Source organism: Brachyistius frenatus, unplaced genomic scaffold, assembly GCF_029030835.1.
Source record: "Brachyistius frenatus isolate BFR_SWC_R1_liver_20210118 unplaced genomic scaffold, ASM2903083v1 Contig_9, whole genome shotgun sequence".
NCBI lineage: Eukaryota > Metazoa > Chordata > Actinopteri > Embiotocidae > Brachyistius > Brachyistius frenatus.
In genome coordinates this window covers 5,958,222-5,975,998 of record NW_027210608.1, presented here as the reverse complement: position 1 = coordinate 5,975,998, position 17,777 = coordinate 5,958,222, and the positions used below count along the sequence as shown (strand labels likewise).

General features: G+C 42.4%; 1 protein-coding gene across 2 annotated transcripts in view; it reads left to right on the top strand.

Moving 5' to 3' along the window:
* Nucleotides 1–4,134: 4,134 nt before the first annotated feature.
* The window catches only part of insyn1 (inhibitory synaptic factor 1), a 45,333-nt gene continuing 31,690 nt past the window's right edge, over nucleotides 4,135–17,777 (top strand). Inside the window, exons 1-2 of one of the 2 annotated variants that reach the window (XM_069690483.1) lie at nucleotides 4,135–4,605; nucleotides 5,113–6,761. In XM_069690483.1, coding sequence (XP_069546584.1) covers nucleotides 6,618–6,761 — 144 coding nt within the window. In that variant the 5' untranslated portion in view covers nucleotides 4,135–4,605; nucleotides 5,113–6,617. Of the gene's footprint in view, nucleotides 4,606–4,634; nucleotides 4,842–5,112; nucleotides 6,762–17,777 lie in introns of those variants that run through there. The other variant, XM_069690484.1, reaches the window with a different exon arrangement.

Below are 17,777 nucleotides of genomic sequence, written 5' to 3'. Positions count from 1 at the left end.
AGACACATGAAAAGACAAACACACACACACACACACACACACACACACACACACACACACACACACACACACACACACACACACACACACACACACACACACACACACACACACGCACGCGCGCGTGTGTGCAGAGGATGTGCAAACTGAAATATCAAAAGGTCAGTAGACAAGCTAGAGGAGAGACTGGTGTCATTGTAAGACAGGCTGGGTCTGAGCTCCCTGTCCCTGAGTGTTTGTCTGTACCAAACCAAGGACATAACTCAAACTCATTTACAAGGCACAATGTCTGTGTTTGGCCATGCATATTTTAGACACCAGATGTGCCTTGCAATTCTTTTGGCTCACAAATCATCATTCAGTCTCAGTCATCATACAGCCCCAAAAAAAATGGACTATGGAATTATGATTTGCAGAGATTACATGAAAACATACTTAAGCCTCTTAGTGAGAGTGTATTATATCAGTGGAAAACATTTGACTATACATACCTTTAAATAAATTATGTCAGACGTGAGCTGACTACCGAGTGTCTCTTAATTAATTCATGAGAATATGTTGAATGTGCATTAAAAAGTGCAATTAATCAACCTTTGACTCAGCTTCATGATTTCATGTGATTTGTTCACAGAGCAGTCTTGCCACGTAACAATAAATAGTTAAGGGCATCAGTCCAATACCAAGAACTTTTCTCTGTCTGTCCACCATTTTATTCAGAGCAGAGAAAAAGCAGCATGTCACAACTACACCACAGTGCCACACAATGGCCAGGAGAGGAAAAGCATAATGGGTACAAATGAATTAAAGGGAGGATACCACAAATTGTAGCGCACTCCTTGACACATTAGGAAGAAGGTCATGTTTGTTTGCAAAACTTCTCAAAATAGTGGACATGGTCAGACTGTGTGTCAGACATTTATGTTAATGAACTCCACTTTGAAGTTCAAACATGGGTGCAGGAACAATGTTGGGCAATCACAGATTAACACTGCTGGATGAAAAAGGCATGAAGATTGTTCCTGAGCTGATGAACGCGTTTTGTTTGAGCACATGAGAGCTGAATTCCTTGCAGGGGACAGGAGGCTCTGTGTGTTTGCAGCTTTCTGAGCAGTGAAGGGAATCGGGGGGTATTGAGTACTGAATGAAAGCTAATTAGTGAAGGGAGGAAAGAGTGATGTACTGCTGGAGGAGGGGTGGTCTGCTCTCTTCAGAGTAGCTGGAAAACTGTTCCACATAGATCACTGAAGTAAAATACAATGTTCGGTTTCAACAATAATAAATCATTTTTCTGCATATACATATTACATATTGATATTAGGATATCAAAATCACTTTTGTCCCCCTAGAAGACAGTGAATATGTAAATACAACTTTTCTTTAAAATGTTCTCTTCCAAACCTCAACTTTCTTTCTCCACTGATATCTAATCTCAAACAGAATAAAGTTTAAAGTTAGATGAGAGGATTGATACTTTGTCTTTACGGTAAATCTAAAGCTAACAAACGCCAGTGCTTAGCAAAGTAACAGCTGGCCTGGTTCTGTCTAAAGGACAATAACTTCTTCAAGTCTCAACTGGCCAAGAAACAGAAACACTGCAATGGGCTGGTTCTTTTTACATTTTGTATTTTGTACAAATGAAACAACGATACAAAGTATTAGCTAATAATGTTAGTGGTGCTGGAGAACCTTGTTATCTCTGGCTAACTGTTTCATCTGGTTCCAGAGTTTATTCATTAACTGGGTGCTGGCTGTAGCCGTATATTTACCGTACAGACACGAGAGTGGTATCAATCATGTCTGCAATAAAGTGAATTATCATATACCCAAAATGGCTAAATCCTTCTTTAATCTTTGAACTGACCTGTAAAAGCAATAGTTGAGCAGAGAGGATGGCACTTACTGTCATGTGAAGTAAAGAATGTTGAGGTGTTTCCACCAGTGCAAAGTTGAGTAAAAACTGAAGGTAATCAATTACTTTTGGTGATTTTTCTTTTGAATCAGATTGTAACTGTGTTTTATGTAATCGTCTCTACATCTGGGGCTTTTTGTTATATATTAAAGTGACATGAGCGTTCCTGCTCATAAATAGGCCAAAATACTCCTAAATTCATCCAGAGCCATACGTGTTTAGTATGTGCACACAGGGAGTATACAGTACACGGTGTAGATATTGATCGTTGTTGCTTGCCTCAATCCACTTTATTATAAACAAAATAAATTCCAAGTACATCCTGTATCAGCAAATGTGAGCCCAGAAATTATAGGGAAGAAAGCCCAAAAAGATCCTAGCTGTATCAAATAAAATATGAAGGCTTAGCGGAAGTAAACATAATGCGAGATAAACAATGCAAGTCAAGTAAAATCTCTCCTGGACTTAACTCTTATAGGACCAAATTACCTATATAGTTTCCCCCGGATAGGAATGCCCATTCTGGTGTTATATGTGTGTATGTGTGTGTGTGTGTTTGTGGGTATGTGCCCGCATTTGCCTGTGTGTATTATTGTGTTTATGCATCTTTGTGCTTGTTTGTCAGCCTGCGCCCAACTAGAAAAAAAATTATGTTCTATAAAACGTCTCTATAAATGACATAGCACAATAAATCCATGGCAGAAATATTAAGTGGAACCAATATTTTTCTGGACCCATTCCAGATTTCTAGTAAAACTCACAAATCGGGATGACCTTAGCGTTAAAAATATACATTTTACAGGGGAAATAATCCATTTCCCTTCCAATCAAGGCATCACTGCCATGGAGCTATCGGTGTTGTGCACCTGGGCCTTTCCACTGAGAGGTCATTTAGTTTAAATTCTGCCTTTTAGGGAAAGCTCTATTAAATACAACATGAATACCCAAGCAAACAGGTATCGCTGCAGTGTCACAAAGAAGTAATATGAGTGTAAAAAAAAATGTAAAAGGTGATGCAAACTGTTGCTCTGTTCTGAGGAAGGAGCCTCCCATATGTGCAGAGAGACTGAGCAGTGCAGCCACATAGGAAACATGCTCAAGGACACCTGTTTCATGCAGGTAGCAGTTTGCAAGAGACATCTTGTCTGTGCAACACTGCACCAGCCATGTAGAAATGCAGGGAAAGGCACAGGATCTCTTTACAGCCCCTTAACTCCACATGGAGCCACGATGTTCTTAAGAATGTGACGACATGTTGAAAATTTGATGAAGTCCTAAGATGACACAATGTGACTGTGTACTTTAAATAAAGGCTAACACTATGAAGCATTTCTTTATTATATTTTTTAATACCAAACTAGATCATTTATTAATCAAACAAAACATGCAAAAGAGAATTTATTATACTGCAGAATATTCTCCCAATTAGCCTTACAGCATCAGCATAATGTCTATGATCCTCGTAGTAGAAACCACAGAGGACACCAGAACAAATTCATCTGCATGAAAGACCGACCTAACCTGAATACACTCTGCATTTCTCTTTACAGTTATGCTAAGCAACGCACACAGCCTCTGGCTCTCCACGACTGTTATCTGCCAAAACCTTCTAGAAACCGGTGTGTACTGCTCAGGAAGTTGACATTTTGAATTTGCTTTGGAAAACTAATTTCATATTAGGGTGCCTCTGGGGTTATGCAGGGCTGTGTCTTGCCTTGAAAGGAAAAATCCTGATGAAGAGGACAAGGGAGAGAAAAAGTCATGCTGGTCCTCCCTCCCTATTTCTGTGTCTCAGTCAGATGAGGTCATCAAACACCAACCTGCTTTGTATATTAATGATGTAACAGCCAGGGTTCTTTGGACACCCTGTCCCTAGAGACTGCTTGGCTGGCGGCAGAGGAAGACTTCATCTTGATTTAAGAGAGAGATAACACCCTCGACAGAACTGTGACAAAGGCTAGATAGGCAGTGTGAGAGGAGATAGTGAGGGAGTGTCGACGCCAGCAGAGAGGATAAGACAGGAGAGGAGCAACTCTGAGATACACTGTGCCTTTAAAGCCGCAAGCCCCTCCTCCACGGAGCCGAGCAGAAGAGCCGAGTGGTGCTGGCAGGAGCCTGAGCCCCACGATAAACTCTGGCATCAGCTTCCCTTCATCCGGCAGTCAGCGAGGACACAGTGAGGGCGCAGGGGCAGAGAGACGGGGGATGGAGAAAGAGTGACAGAAACGGGGAGGGGGGGGGGGGAAGCGTGAGACAAAAACAGTAAATAGACAAAGAGGGAGAGGCTGTCATAAGAATCACACAGCTCCTTTTTCACAGCAGCAGCAGCAGCTCAGCCGCTCCGTCTGCTGCCTCCAGATGCAGGCGAACGCTGACAGGGATGAAGGGTGGCGTGTTTTCGGCAGCGCAGTTATCTGAGTGATGGTAGCGGCTGCAGCGGCATCACAATCCGAAGCAGGAGCTCTCCTCACCACTCCGGCTCTTAGTCATCTCCAGCCTCCTCTCTCCCTTCTCAGAGTGCTATCAGGGCCATTCATCGTTCCCATCTCATGCCTCCTGCCTCCTGCCGCCTCCCTCTCCTCCTCCTCCTCCTCCTCCTCCACAGCTTCATCCTCCACTTCTACTCCTCCTCTGATGAGCCACAGCCTCAGAGTGAAATAACCCTGCTGATAGAAGCTTCTCCCTCTGTCAAGACAGTAAGTAAGGGGGTGGGGGGAGTTGTGTGTGTGTGTGTGTGAGGGGGAGAGAGAGTGTGCGTGTGAGACAGGGAGAGGAAGAGAGAGGAAAAGCAAGACAGTGAGAAGAGAAGATGTTAGCGTGTGCGACAGAGGGACTTCTAAAGAACCAGCAGGTTGTGTGTAGCTTGAGTGATCATGCTGTGCCTGGACAGTGAGCTCTGGCCATAGCAACAGCAAAGTGATGCACAGGAAAGGTGAGTAGGAGTGTGTCCCGGCTTGTGTGTCTGTGTGTGTGTGAAGGGAGGTAAGGCAAGTGCTGCTGAAGCAAGAGGTGTATTTTAACAGCAGCAAAAAACAACAACTCGTCAACGCAGTTCACTCCTGTCCATCTCTGAGTCCTCTTCACTGTATTGATGTTGCTTTTTTACACTGCTATGATGTAGAGGAAGAGGAGGGGGGGACCAGAAAGGGAAAGGAGATGACACACGAGAGAATAAGTGATTGCTTTCCTTCCCGTCTGACCAGGTGCCATGTGCGATTGGCCAGCATACCCTGTGGCAGTGGCATCACCCTGGATTTGGCGAGAAGCTCTCCCCCCTGCTTGTTCTCTGAGGCTCCTCTGGGAAGCTGTCATGGGATTTATCTTGTCCTGCTGGATGGCACGGAGCTCTCTGCCTCTCTGAAAAGAGTCCACAGAGAGAACATACACTACACGGATAAGAAGTAAAATAATTATCCAATCACAGCACAAGCAGGCAGACCGGGTTCCCTTAGCAACAACTGAAGGAAGAGGAGAGGATCCTTTTCTCTTTCTGCTCCCTTGGTTTTCGGGCACACCCCTGTGGACTGCTGTGGGTCAGTGTTTTGCGAGAGGACTTGGAGAGCGTTGTTGCGTAAGACAAGCTGCCACCCGAATTCCAAAGGAAAGGTGCTCATTTTGCCTTCCACTCCCCCTTGTTACTGAGTCTCATTGGCACCATGATTTTTTTTGGTTATCCCTCTGCAAATTCTCATCACAAGTCACGTTCCACTGGCTTAGAAATCAAATCATTCTGATCCCACGCCACCTGGAATGAGCTCTGCGTTTGGGTGGGGGGGGGAGATTGGACGCTCTGTGAAAAGACCCACACCTACCTTCTTCCGTTTCATGGACGAGAATTGAAGGACAACATGATTAGGTCGTCATCTGCAAAGAAAATGGACGCGAAGCAAAGTTTATTTTGATGTGAGTTTCTACTGAGAACCTGGTTATTTTTCTTTCCCCGGAGGAGGAAACACCACACTGCACAGAGGAATATTCCCTTTTTCAAAGAGGATCTGTCCTTTCTCTCTGTAAAGACAGTAGCCCTTGCTGAGGGACTATATTTAGAAGGCAAATCTTGTCCCCGCTGGCCACCAATGATATAGAACACCATCATTTTGAAAATTGAGCCACTGCTGGGAGTTCTATTTTTCTATCTATGCTGGATAGCTTACCCTGCAAAAGGGTTAACGTGCACCCCTTTTCTGCTTTCACTTTTGTATGTTAGCCTGCTATCCTGTCACTGTGTTTCACAAGTAAAAAATATTGTACAGGACAAGTGGAAGAAGAAAAAAGTATTTACCCTGTATAGACAGGCGTTTTTAATCGCATCTTCTTGGGAACAATTTCAAACATACACACTGACACATGAGTTGGCTCAACACGATTATGTAAGAGTTTCATACCAGCTTTAGCCCATGTATTTTGCCTCGTCTTTTTCCATGGATTTACTGCGTTTGACTTCTCCCATGCTACTTTTCTCTTCGTTTTTGGAAGTGTCTACCAGAAGGCATGGATGTCAGAGCGTGACCCTGTGCCGAGTGTGCAGGCGAGGCAAGGTGTTTTGGCTGCCCAGGTGCTTTTAAGATGTTGAGGTCTCCCTGCGTGGCCGGGGCCCCTGTTCGGATCAGTAGCACTGAGGCTCCCTGTAGCCAAAGACATGGACCCCGACTCGGCTCCCCCACGCCCTCAGCCTGTTGGCCACTGGCCCCACGTCGCCCTGTAAAGGATGTCCCTCAGCAGAGCTCCGGCCCGGGACACCTCTGAGACCCCCAGCCCGAGAGAACGAATCCGCAGCCACATGAAGATGGTGATCGACCAGCTGGACGGCATTCTCAAAGAGCTCAAGGATGTGGCCAAGGAACTCCGGGAGGTGAGAATCTAAATCAGCTTACACATATCAGGCTTTTGAGAGGGGGATTTAGAGGGGAAGGAAAAGACGCAGGCAGGGAGGGAACGTGGGTGCCAGGTGGGTGTGCTTCTCAACTAGGCTGCATTTAATTAAGTGTAAAATTGTAGTCGCAGCATGGAGATTTTGATTAAGATTCCAAAGTGATGAGATCTCACTTTTTTTGGTGTGTTTGTAGTAGGAGGACACTGTTGATTACAACCGTGACGAGGCTGTCTTCCTTTTACAATCAACAAACATTTGCTCATCGGCAAATACAAATGTCCTTCGTGTGTTCAGTGGTGCGTTGTGGGAGGTACAGTAGCTGTGAAGAGCTGTTGAAAAGCAGCAAAGCCAGGCTGACAGGAAATATAGACGCAGGCTTAGATAAGATACAGGATTTAGCGCCGCAATAGTTATATAACCATTTTGTTAAGGATCAGCTGGAGTCTTACTGTATTTTCGCAACTGCCATGGTAACGCTGAACATTTGTGGGTGTGTGTGTATATGAAGTGAAAAAGTCTGAACAAGGATCAGCGGATCAGCAAAGGCAGACACTGTATGTGCACGTATATAGACTTTAAAAAATGTGTGTGATGGCTGATAATCAGAGCACATCAGTTTATGCGTGCGAGTACAAAATCTCTTTGGGATCTTCCCCCTGCAGTGTCCTCAAAGCTGCAAGCTCTTCTTGCAAAGCTCCTCTGCAGAAAGAGATGAAGGCAGATAGGGAGACAGAGACAAATGAAACCTGAGCAAACAGTTTGTGTCTGACCCATCCCACATCCTCCGAGCGCATCACATGATTAGCCTCCCACCTGCTCCTGATCGGGGATGCAGAGGGAGCGCATCTCCGTGTGCGTCTAAATGTGTTGCACGAGGAGGAGCGAAATGGTCAATGTTGGTGTGTGTAATGACCTGAAGGAATAGGAGGGGGGAGAGGGGGTTAAAAAGGCAGGCTGAAGTCGTCATAACTCACTCCATCACTGCAGAGGAATCCCCCCCCCCACCACCCCACCCCCTTCTCCCTGACTCCCAGCTCGGGCCCACTCACTACGCTCTACTTTATGTACTTGCACAGTTGGAGGTGCAAGGGCACAGCTCGCCGTGCACCTTCCCTCTGGTGAGCAGGAGAAGCCGGCCCCTGCGTGCGGGCGTGATTGATGACTATGGGACAAACTGCAAGTGGAATAATGCTGGATGGAGCTATTTATAAACAAAAACACGGCCTGTGCCTCTGCCAGCTCCAACGCATATTACCGTTCTTATCCCAGACCCCATTAGACAGGGCTCGGCAAAGTGGCTCAAATGTCATTTTTTTATTGGGAGAGCACAATCCCACCTATTGAAATGGACTAAGGAATCATATTAGCCGCAGTGGCAGTCATAATGCTGGTATCAATATCTTGCAATTAACTGACCTATGAGATTGCAAACTGTATCAAAGGGAGTTGAAGAAACAAAATCAGTGTAGCGCCATCAGATGCATGGACGTCTAATGTTCCATAAAATCTCTCATTCTTGGCCACATGAAAGAAACACTGTAATAGATAACAACTGTCACATAAATAAATTATGAATTGCCGTGTGAATGTAGTGAAATAAATAACTCGGTGAAGGAGCAGTAATGACTGATTATCACCCACACTGTCCTTGGGGAATTGGAGATACTGCAGTGCTCCGAGGAGCTGAAGCTGACACTCCAAAACACAAAGCTGCCCAGAAATTAAGAAGTTACGAATGTGTTACTAAACTTAATTCACAGTGCTGCTTTCATCGCTCCAGATCACATATGTACAGTGTCAATGTGCCAACTGATCAAAAGCTGGATCCAGGAAGCGATTAAGGCACCTAATTTTAACACATTATTAGTCACAGCGCAAAAGAATCTGCCTACATTTAATTTTCAAATTCTGTCCGCTGCCTCAGAGGCACATACGTTGCATATTGCAGTGTTCATTTAGATCGTTTAGTCCCTACTGTTATATATCAAATGAATTCATTTCTAAGGGTGTCGTCACAGCCCATAAACCCATAAAAAAATATCTTCTCCATTTTTCAGCCATTAGAGTCCACTTTCTTTGCTCCATTTAAAATGAGGTTTTACAAAGTTTACCAGTTTTTTAATTTAATAAATATTTCAAGCACCAAGTAAAAATTTAACAAGGCTCAAGGGGAATCTCACAAGTAGGTGACCAAAAAAAAAAATTGAAATACATTTTTTTAGATTGATTTGCTAGCCCTTGGCTTGTGAGGCCTCAAGGGAAACCTGTTTTTTTTTTTTTTTTTTTAACATGGAGTAGGATGTCCAATATAATTAAAATACTGTGTACTGCTGTAGATTTCGGCTCTTCCAACATGAGATCAATCAAAATCAACTTTTTTATGAACAATTTAGTTTCAAATAACGGAAATTAAGGAGATGAATCACAGCATAGAGTCAACATCATGGTGTAAACTAGGAAAAAAAACAAAAAACAACTGAAAGTATTCACTTGCATTGATTCTACCCCAAAGCAGCTGCTTTTCCTCATTAATGCACAAAAACTCTTAAAAAAAAAGAAAAAAGAAGGAGGTCACTGTTGGGTCTTACTTTCTTGCATGCCAGGATTCATCATCTTCATCGCTAAACATCCCTTCCCTGGAGGACATGCACAACTCATCTTAAATACGAGCAAAAAATAGGTTCACCACTTTTTACTAGAGAGTTTGAGTGTCTACGACAACACTCAGCGCAGTCTGACTGAACCCTGTGGTGAACCTACCATGAAACTTTAATCGCTGTTATGTAAATGGTTTTGCCATGGACAGTGTGGCTAGTGACAGGGCATGCAGATAGAACAAAAAATTTGCAAAACTCAGCAAATAGTCAGCATTTTGAGGGAACTTGAGAAAAGTGCATTAATGATTGTTGAATAGAAAGCAATAGAAAGGAAATGTCCACACTTTTTTCTGTCAAATCATCAAAACCCACTTTGAAAGCCACCGGTATGCAACACAATAGATGTAGTTACTCCTCTTTTTCTGAAGGCGTGTTCATAACTAGTTTAAAATTAAAACCAGCAGACACTTGTCTCCCTATGGCATGTGGTTCCATCCCCCCAAGCATTTAGATTAACATATTAGATTATAATATGTGTCTAAAACTATGTAATTACTAATATTATAGTGAACAAATACAATCCAAATACTGTTAGTGCACATAAAACTGGATTATTATAGCAATCACTTTAATGGACGAGTGTCAAGTTATCACTGTTTGCTACCCATTTTGCAGCAGTCTCAGGCAGCAAATATTCTTTACATGTTTAAGAAAAATTGAACACAGAACTCAGGTAGTTTTTCAAGATTGCTCCCTTCAAAAGGCTATTACTGTCAAATGCAGCCTGTCTTACTCGTGAATCCCATTACAGGCTGCATGACAGGTAGAATGAGAAGGTCCTAAAGGAAGGACATTGGAAGGTAATATACTGATAAACTACTCCATTTGTAATAATAATACTGGCAGGAGTGGCAACTCTAGAGGAAATAATTCATTTAGATATCGTGTCAACCTTGGACTTTGTGGAAGTCTGGGGATAAACAAGAGGGGAGGAAATGGCACCAAACAGAATGCAAAGCAACCTCTGAAACCTGAGTTGTTACGTTCTGCTGAAACAGAATTTCAATGAGAAAAGGGCAACTATGGAAACGCAAATGTAGGAGTGCAACCATCTTGGTTATTAGAGAGATTCAGAGTGCTAAATTGAAAGAATTTAATGAAGCGCTAAAGAATAAAAAACAAGAAGGGGGAAAAGCCGCACTTGCATGGACTCTGCGGGTGCATAAGGAAGTTGGCAGTGAGTGAGCTACACATCATCATATATGCAACCAAACAGGGACGATGGACTTTTATTATGTGGATGTAGTTATCATGCAGAATGATAGGATGACCAGACAATGCTTCATGTCTGTGCTAATCTCAAGACAAATGAACACAGGAAGGCAACCAGGACTCGTAGAATAAAAGTTCTGAGAGAGCTGAATATAAGCTGGACAAAGAGCAATTATCAGTAACAGAGCACAGCGTGTCCAGGAAAGTCAGCCTTTTGGTATTTGTGTACATATGTTAGTGTAATGCTGGAGATTGGCTTCCTATTGGCCTAAAGAAGGAGGACAGAGGCAGCAAAAAAAACACCAGTGTCAGGTAAAATGTGTACACTCCAAATGTCAGCTCTTTTAGAAATGAAGTACTGAGTAACAGCTCTATTAATGAGACTGGCTATCAAGCAGTTATAGAATGGAGATTTAAGTGTGTCATGAATGCTTTTGAGTGACAAAAAAAAAAAAAAAAATCAGTCATCATGTTTTCGCATCAGCCTTTGCTTTTAGGTTGTGCTTGTTTTTGGAGGAGACAACTTGTGCTCAACAAGCTCAGCTTGCCACTAAACAGCAGATGCACGTGCCACAAATGTGTGGTCTACTCAGTTTCTATTCATCACCCAATACCAGCTGCATAATCCCACCGGCCTGGCTGTCAAATCAAGGCATTTGTGCTAAAATGGAGTCTGTCAAAGAAAACTGCCATGTAAATGATCTGATCAGGAGGGCGACTACGTGGCGGTCTTTCATGTCTGAGGCGGGCTTAAATGCTGTGTTGTTGAAGCCCGGTGTGGATGGCGAGGTATCCAAACACCTGGCCCCAGATCAGTCAGCCTTACAGCCAGCCGGGAAACCAGGAAGCCAGTGGTGTCTCCTGAACGATTCTGAAACCAGTTATGACATTTCCCCCCCACCCCACTGAAATAAATCTGTTCCAAACCCAGAGGCAGCCCAAGGGAGACTAAAACCAAAATCAAAGGGCCATTATTTTCTGAAGGGGCCGTATCCTCTCCTCACTCTGTTTCCCCCTGCTGATGCTGCTGCTGAGCGGGGCAGGGAGAAGAGAAAACTGCTTAGCAAGAACACTTCAACATCTAACCGTGAGGGGGGCCTCTTGTAATCACTGTCACTTTCACTCAGGGAGCAGAACAATGTACAGCACACTGGTATAAACACTCTCAGTCCATGAAATTGTTTATCCCATTACAGGGGAATATTATAGGGATAAGATTTACGGGCATGGCGATGATATTTGGAAATTCCTGTGGGGAAAATGGGTCGCTTTTTTATCTACAAATTCCAGATTTGAGCCCCAATTTGTAGGAAATAGGCCAAATCTTAACCAGAGGAAAAACATGCCTGTGTTCATAAGCACAGAAATGTTGAAAAATCTAGGAAAACATGTAAATTTCAGACAAAAAAATTTGCTTGTGTGTGCCAACATGCTGGACTAATTCCACTGTAAATAAAAACCCAATTTTAATCCAACTATTCATGGTGACTTCATATGGCTGAACCACAAACTTGGCAGGTGGTTATGCTTCTTTTTGTTTCTCCAAATGAATGCCTCCAATCATAAATTACAATCAGTCACTAAGCTGGGTTTCTGATGGATCATTTTCCTCAAAACAACCGTTTTTTTTGTTGTTGTTGCTTTGTTTTTACTTGGCTGCCGGTGTTGTGTGGTTTACTGCCCAGCTGACCACAGCCCAGCGATCTCCACTGAGGACGGCCCAGCCTGTTCTCCACAACAGAATCCATTTACCTCAGATTAAGGCAGGGCTTTGGCCCAGTCTCCCACGTGAACACGTCTACCAGCTGTCCTCGCAGACCCAACAACACTTACTGGGTGCCACTGAAAGCTTAACCACACACAGAGGAAAGTACCCTTCAACATGACATACCTGGGCCAAAGGGTTTCTTCTCATTAAAAGCCATTTTGGAAGAAATGACAAGTGCCCGCCCGCTGTGTCTGTCAATTTGTTCCTCCTTGTCTGACCTCTTTTGTGTGTGGGAAATTAAATTCCTAAATTAAACTTGGTGACGTGCCTCCAGCAGAGTTCTCTTTGCTCAGGAAAACAACATGAACAAGGTACCGCGAGCCTTATCTATTCTTCGCCGAATTCAAAACATCCTTCCATCTCCACACCTGTGTTGCTGCCTTGAGCTGAACTCCACACAAATTTGTTCGTTCCTGGAATAAAATCAGGGGCTCAATTATTCTCAGGACTGATGAAATACTGCTTCAGGATTTGAAGTCGAATGTCTGATCATGTCTTGGGTTGTGCTGACTTTGAATAGATTCGAAACCTAGTCACAGTGTTGCTCATGTTTCCTGGTACAAATCCATCACAGTGACCCCACTGACAAGTAGATAAGCTGATACAAATGTGACACATCCCTGCTTTAATAAAAAAAAGAAAAAAAAAAAAGGGATATTTATACATCTTGTGTATTTAGCTGACCAGCATCCAACATCAGATCGTTAATTCCCGGATCCCCATATTAAAAGGTAAGCAGCATCAAGAACTGAAAGGAGATCAAAGCAGGGAGGGAGCGCAGGTAAATAACGGGTTAAGACTTTAGCGGCATCTAACCTTGAGAGCTGTGGAGAGAATAAAAACTGCACAACGCAAAGCATTCCCCTGAGCCTCTTTTACCTAGCTCTGCTGTGGAGCTCCAGCTTCTTTAGGATGCAGGCCCAGCATATTGACTAGGCCATCATGCCTGTAAGACCCACTGGATTAGCTGGCCCTTTGAGTTTTGCCTCCCTCCGCGAACCCTGCACTCAGCACCAACTGTAATGAGGGCTTTAGGTGAGACCTGCTGAGGTAAACACTCCAAAAATTGCGCTTGTTGTGCTCATTGATTTTTATCTACTAACACACCTACTGTGGGCCAGTTACAGATAAAGCAGTGATATTTTTTTATATATATATTTTTTTTTAACCATGCACATTTGTACTTTGTGATTTAGCCACAAACCCTTCTGCCTGTCCCAAGGCAAGGATAGAGCTGAATCGGATGAAAAAGGATGTTAAAGGCAGCGCAAAGAAAGACAGAGGACGTGTGCAAAGAGAGAAAGAGACGGAGAGGGAGAGATGAAGGCCGGATGGAGATAATGGTTTCTCCTGCCGCACAGAATTGCGACAGACTGGGTGGAACAGCTTAGATCAATTGTTGCAATTGTGTGCATTCGTGGGCGTGTTTAGGATTGTTTTGGCCTATCTCTGTGCTGTGAATAAAACCAGTAGGCTGTAGTTAATGGTGTGAAAAATGGCATCTATCGAAGTGCACAAGCAGCCTCCAAGAATAGCTACATCATTTAATTGTGTCAAAGCATACTGTACGCAGAGGGACTGCTTTCTCTCTATTAGGCCGTCAGGCTGACTGTCTCTCTTACCAGGTGTGGATGCTAATTTTTTTCAAGTGTACAGCGGCACGTAAGGCAGAAAATGAGAAACAGAAATTAATAATGTGATCCATTTGTGAAGAGATGCTATATTTTCCTGTTTCCGTCGCCTGTAAAAGTGCTCAGGGCACCGTGGGCCAACCCACTCACCAGCGGTGCAGCTTAATCCAGCTACAATCTTTGGAACTGCTTTATAACGGAGGGATCATCAGGAGGCTTTTTTTGTCCTTCCTTTTATTTTTAGCCATAGTCTGTAATGCATCATAAATCAACCCAGTTTCGTATGAGATTGTTCAGTTTTTAACCAGCAGAAATAGCTGAACTTAGACGGCTCACAGCTAAGCAGCTCCTTCCTCTTCAAAGGGACTTAAAGTTTACACATACAGTAGCATGTCTACACTGACACATGATGTCAAGCTCAAAATAACATTCAAGTGGTTTCTTAGTGTGATATGAATATTCAGCATTTCTGACATTGGAACCATGGACATTGCATCTGGTAGTTTATTTTGCATGGTGAAAAAACATTTGCCCCCAAAAAAAGGGGAAAAAAATGGTGAAAGTTACAACAGTATGAGTCACTTCTCTCGCTCTAATTCTGCCATGGCATCTGAAATGGTGCATTGGAGGAAGGGAGGGCGGTGAGAACAAGAAGATTAGGAACATGTAGTGTCTTAGCACAATGAAAAATGAGTGTTATGTCTAATTTAGAGTGTAAACCCACAGTGAAATTTTGATGATGTGATTTGATGTTTCATTTTGAGGCTCTTTGGTTCCTAACTGTCACCTGATTTGATCACCTCTATGAAGAGTGAATGATGCGTGGCTTCTTGATTTGCTAGTTAAAGTGAACCACTGAATGGGTAGTAAAATATAATTTTCTATCAGGGCAGAGTAATTTATTCAACAAAGGTGTTTATTGTAAAGTCTGTCACTACTGAAGGGATACAATAAATTGGACTGAAAATAAGTCTTAAATCTGTCGTAGTTAAAACATATAAAGCCTCTGCACAAAGAAACTATCATGGAAGAAATGCATTCATATAAAGTAACATTTAATGTGACTACCTCAACAATCATTGGGTGCTTGTAGTTTGACAGCCGTCTTTGTCATTCACTGTGCGTCTATGAGGGAGGAAAGTGCACTGAAACATTCTGTTAATGTGTTTTTAGAAAACATTTCATGGGATACTGAGCTTCCTGTTTACCTTGTCACAAACCACATTTGTGTTGAGTTCTGATCTCATTATCCCAAAACACAAACGTACAATGATTCTATAAGGAAGTTGTCAGGGTTATGCATTAGCGCAGACTCTGGCTATTTATTACTAAGCACATTTCCCCTAGCAGAAATTATTTGTGTTGTGAAAAACAACACACAGAGGACACAGTAAGGACACACTGCCATGGAAGTCCAGTTTTTTTTTAGGGGTCTATAAATCTTGGCATCATCTTTTGCAGCATCTACTAAATTGTCCTGTCTCTTCACTTATAGCTGTTTTCCTTATGCTGTTGTATAAACTCAAATTATTATATACACTGCAAAAATATAGAACTGATCTCTGACACAGAAACTTTGGATATTTCAAGTATAGATTTTTACATATTTACAATTTGAGTAATTAGTTAAAACATTTTTAAACCATACTACATATTACCATACAACATTTTGAAATTGTTTTCCCATAACAGCACAAAGAGACAGGCTCAATTTGTCCCTGGAAAACAATTGTGCCAAGGCAGCAGTAAAAACCTCACAAAGAAAGATTCTGTGGAGAAATCGTTGAAGAACTAACACCATATGCATTACACAACAGAAGTCTCACTTTCATTTGTGATAATGGAGTTCATTTTAGAATAAGGAGATAATTATTCAGTAAAACATGTTTTTCCAAGTCTTTATAGCACAATATGGTCCTCAGGTTGCTGTTTTTAACAGTAAAAAGGAGTTGTTTATTTTACTGGTACAAATCACAGCAGCTGAGGTTTACGTTAGACAGTCATACAGAAAAGAATGACTAAAAATAAAACTAGTTAAAATGTTTCATTCAATGTCAACTCTGCAGGAAAATGACATGTGATCTTCAAACATGTCCACAGAAGACAACCAGTACGCTTTCTGATGTTTGTTGTTTCTCATGTTTGAACACTTCAACTACATATTCTCCCAATTTGGTAATTGCAAAGACCAATATTGTTTTTTTTCCAAAAGCTTGCCAGGAAGTTGTTTGTTCATGAGGGATGCGATAATGTTTCCTCTCATCCTAGCAAGAGCTTTCATGAAGCTCATGAATAAAATGGTTAGTTTTGGGTTCTTCGTTTGTCTCACATTAGAGAAGCTTCGTTGAAATTTGAATTGGCAGAGCTTGCTAAGGGTTGTGAATACAACCTGAGAGTGAGCACTGCTTTGTGACTTTAGAGGGAATACAGCTTCAGAAGCATTAACCTATCTGTGTGTAAGTTGGTTGGCTTAGGTTGAAATTTAACATCATGGACTCCTGACAACATTTGTGAATTTGACTTTAATTGGTGAAATTTACCAAAAACAATTATATTAGTCCACAATTTTTGAAATAGAGCAGAGAATAGAAACAACTGTGAGCAGGGTCAAATAATGCAGGGATTAGTTGAATATACATAGATTTCTCTGTTTGCAAGATCACTGGCTCTTGGAGGGAAAAAGGCTAATACAGAGGTAATGCATTTTGTCATGTAAGCACCAGAACTGAAACAAAATGACAAAACTTTAGTTCTCTTATTGGGATTTCTTTCAAATCCACCTAATTAATGCCAAGTAGACCAAGATCTATTTAACATTTAAATGTCATTAATTACTTCACTTTGTGAGGAGCTGCCTGTCTGAATATCTAAGGAGGGTGTCTGAGTTTGGCCTGAGGTGTCATTGCTAATTTGCATCGCGGACCTGAGCGGGATCTGTCTCAGTAAATGAGTTTGTTATTTTTGTTTTGACTGATTATGCAAGTGAAGATTTGAATTTTACAAATGAGCAAGACTGGCAAGGCTGACTGAGTCAACGAAAAGTCGACTGACCCAAAGTGATGTATGATGGAAACCATGACTCTGCAGGCAACGTGGTCATCTGAAGTTCAGCAATGAGATATTAATCACCATAAAAACAGTGAATGCTGCAAAGATGCCTCATCGACAGCTGTACTAAACCCTTGAATCACAAAATGTAAGTACTCACAAGGAAAAGGAGCCAAATAAAACAGTGACGCACAGAGCTGCATCAAGGCATAACACCTGTTCAGTCAGGAAGCTTCTTTGCATACTGGGAGTTGGGTGCATAAACGAGAGGCACGGGATTGTGGGCAACGATTTTAGGTTCTTACATTTATGTGTTCTTTCTTGCTTTTGGATTTCTTTGTGGACTATTTCTTCAATCGTTTTGGCTACGTGGCTCGTTGTTGGCTTGCATGTTGGCCGGTTGGTGTTAGATTTAGTTGGGAATGGTATCCAAAGGGAAGCCATCTATCCAAAATGGAGTGAGGTTTGTGCCATTAGGTGTTGGTGGAGCAGGTGCTGAGGCTGCAGGTGAATAAATTGGCCATGATAACGAGTTAGACTTCCAGTTTGAATTCAGTTCATTTGTGAGAGAAAAATCTTTTTTGTCTTCAGCTCATTATAAGTGGCCTTTGTCATAACGACATGTTTGCACATGTTTCACTGCAGTCACCGTGGTTGTCTGTTGAGTGCAGCATCTTTT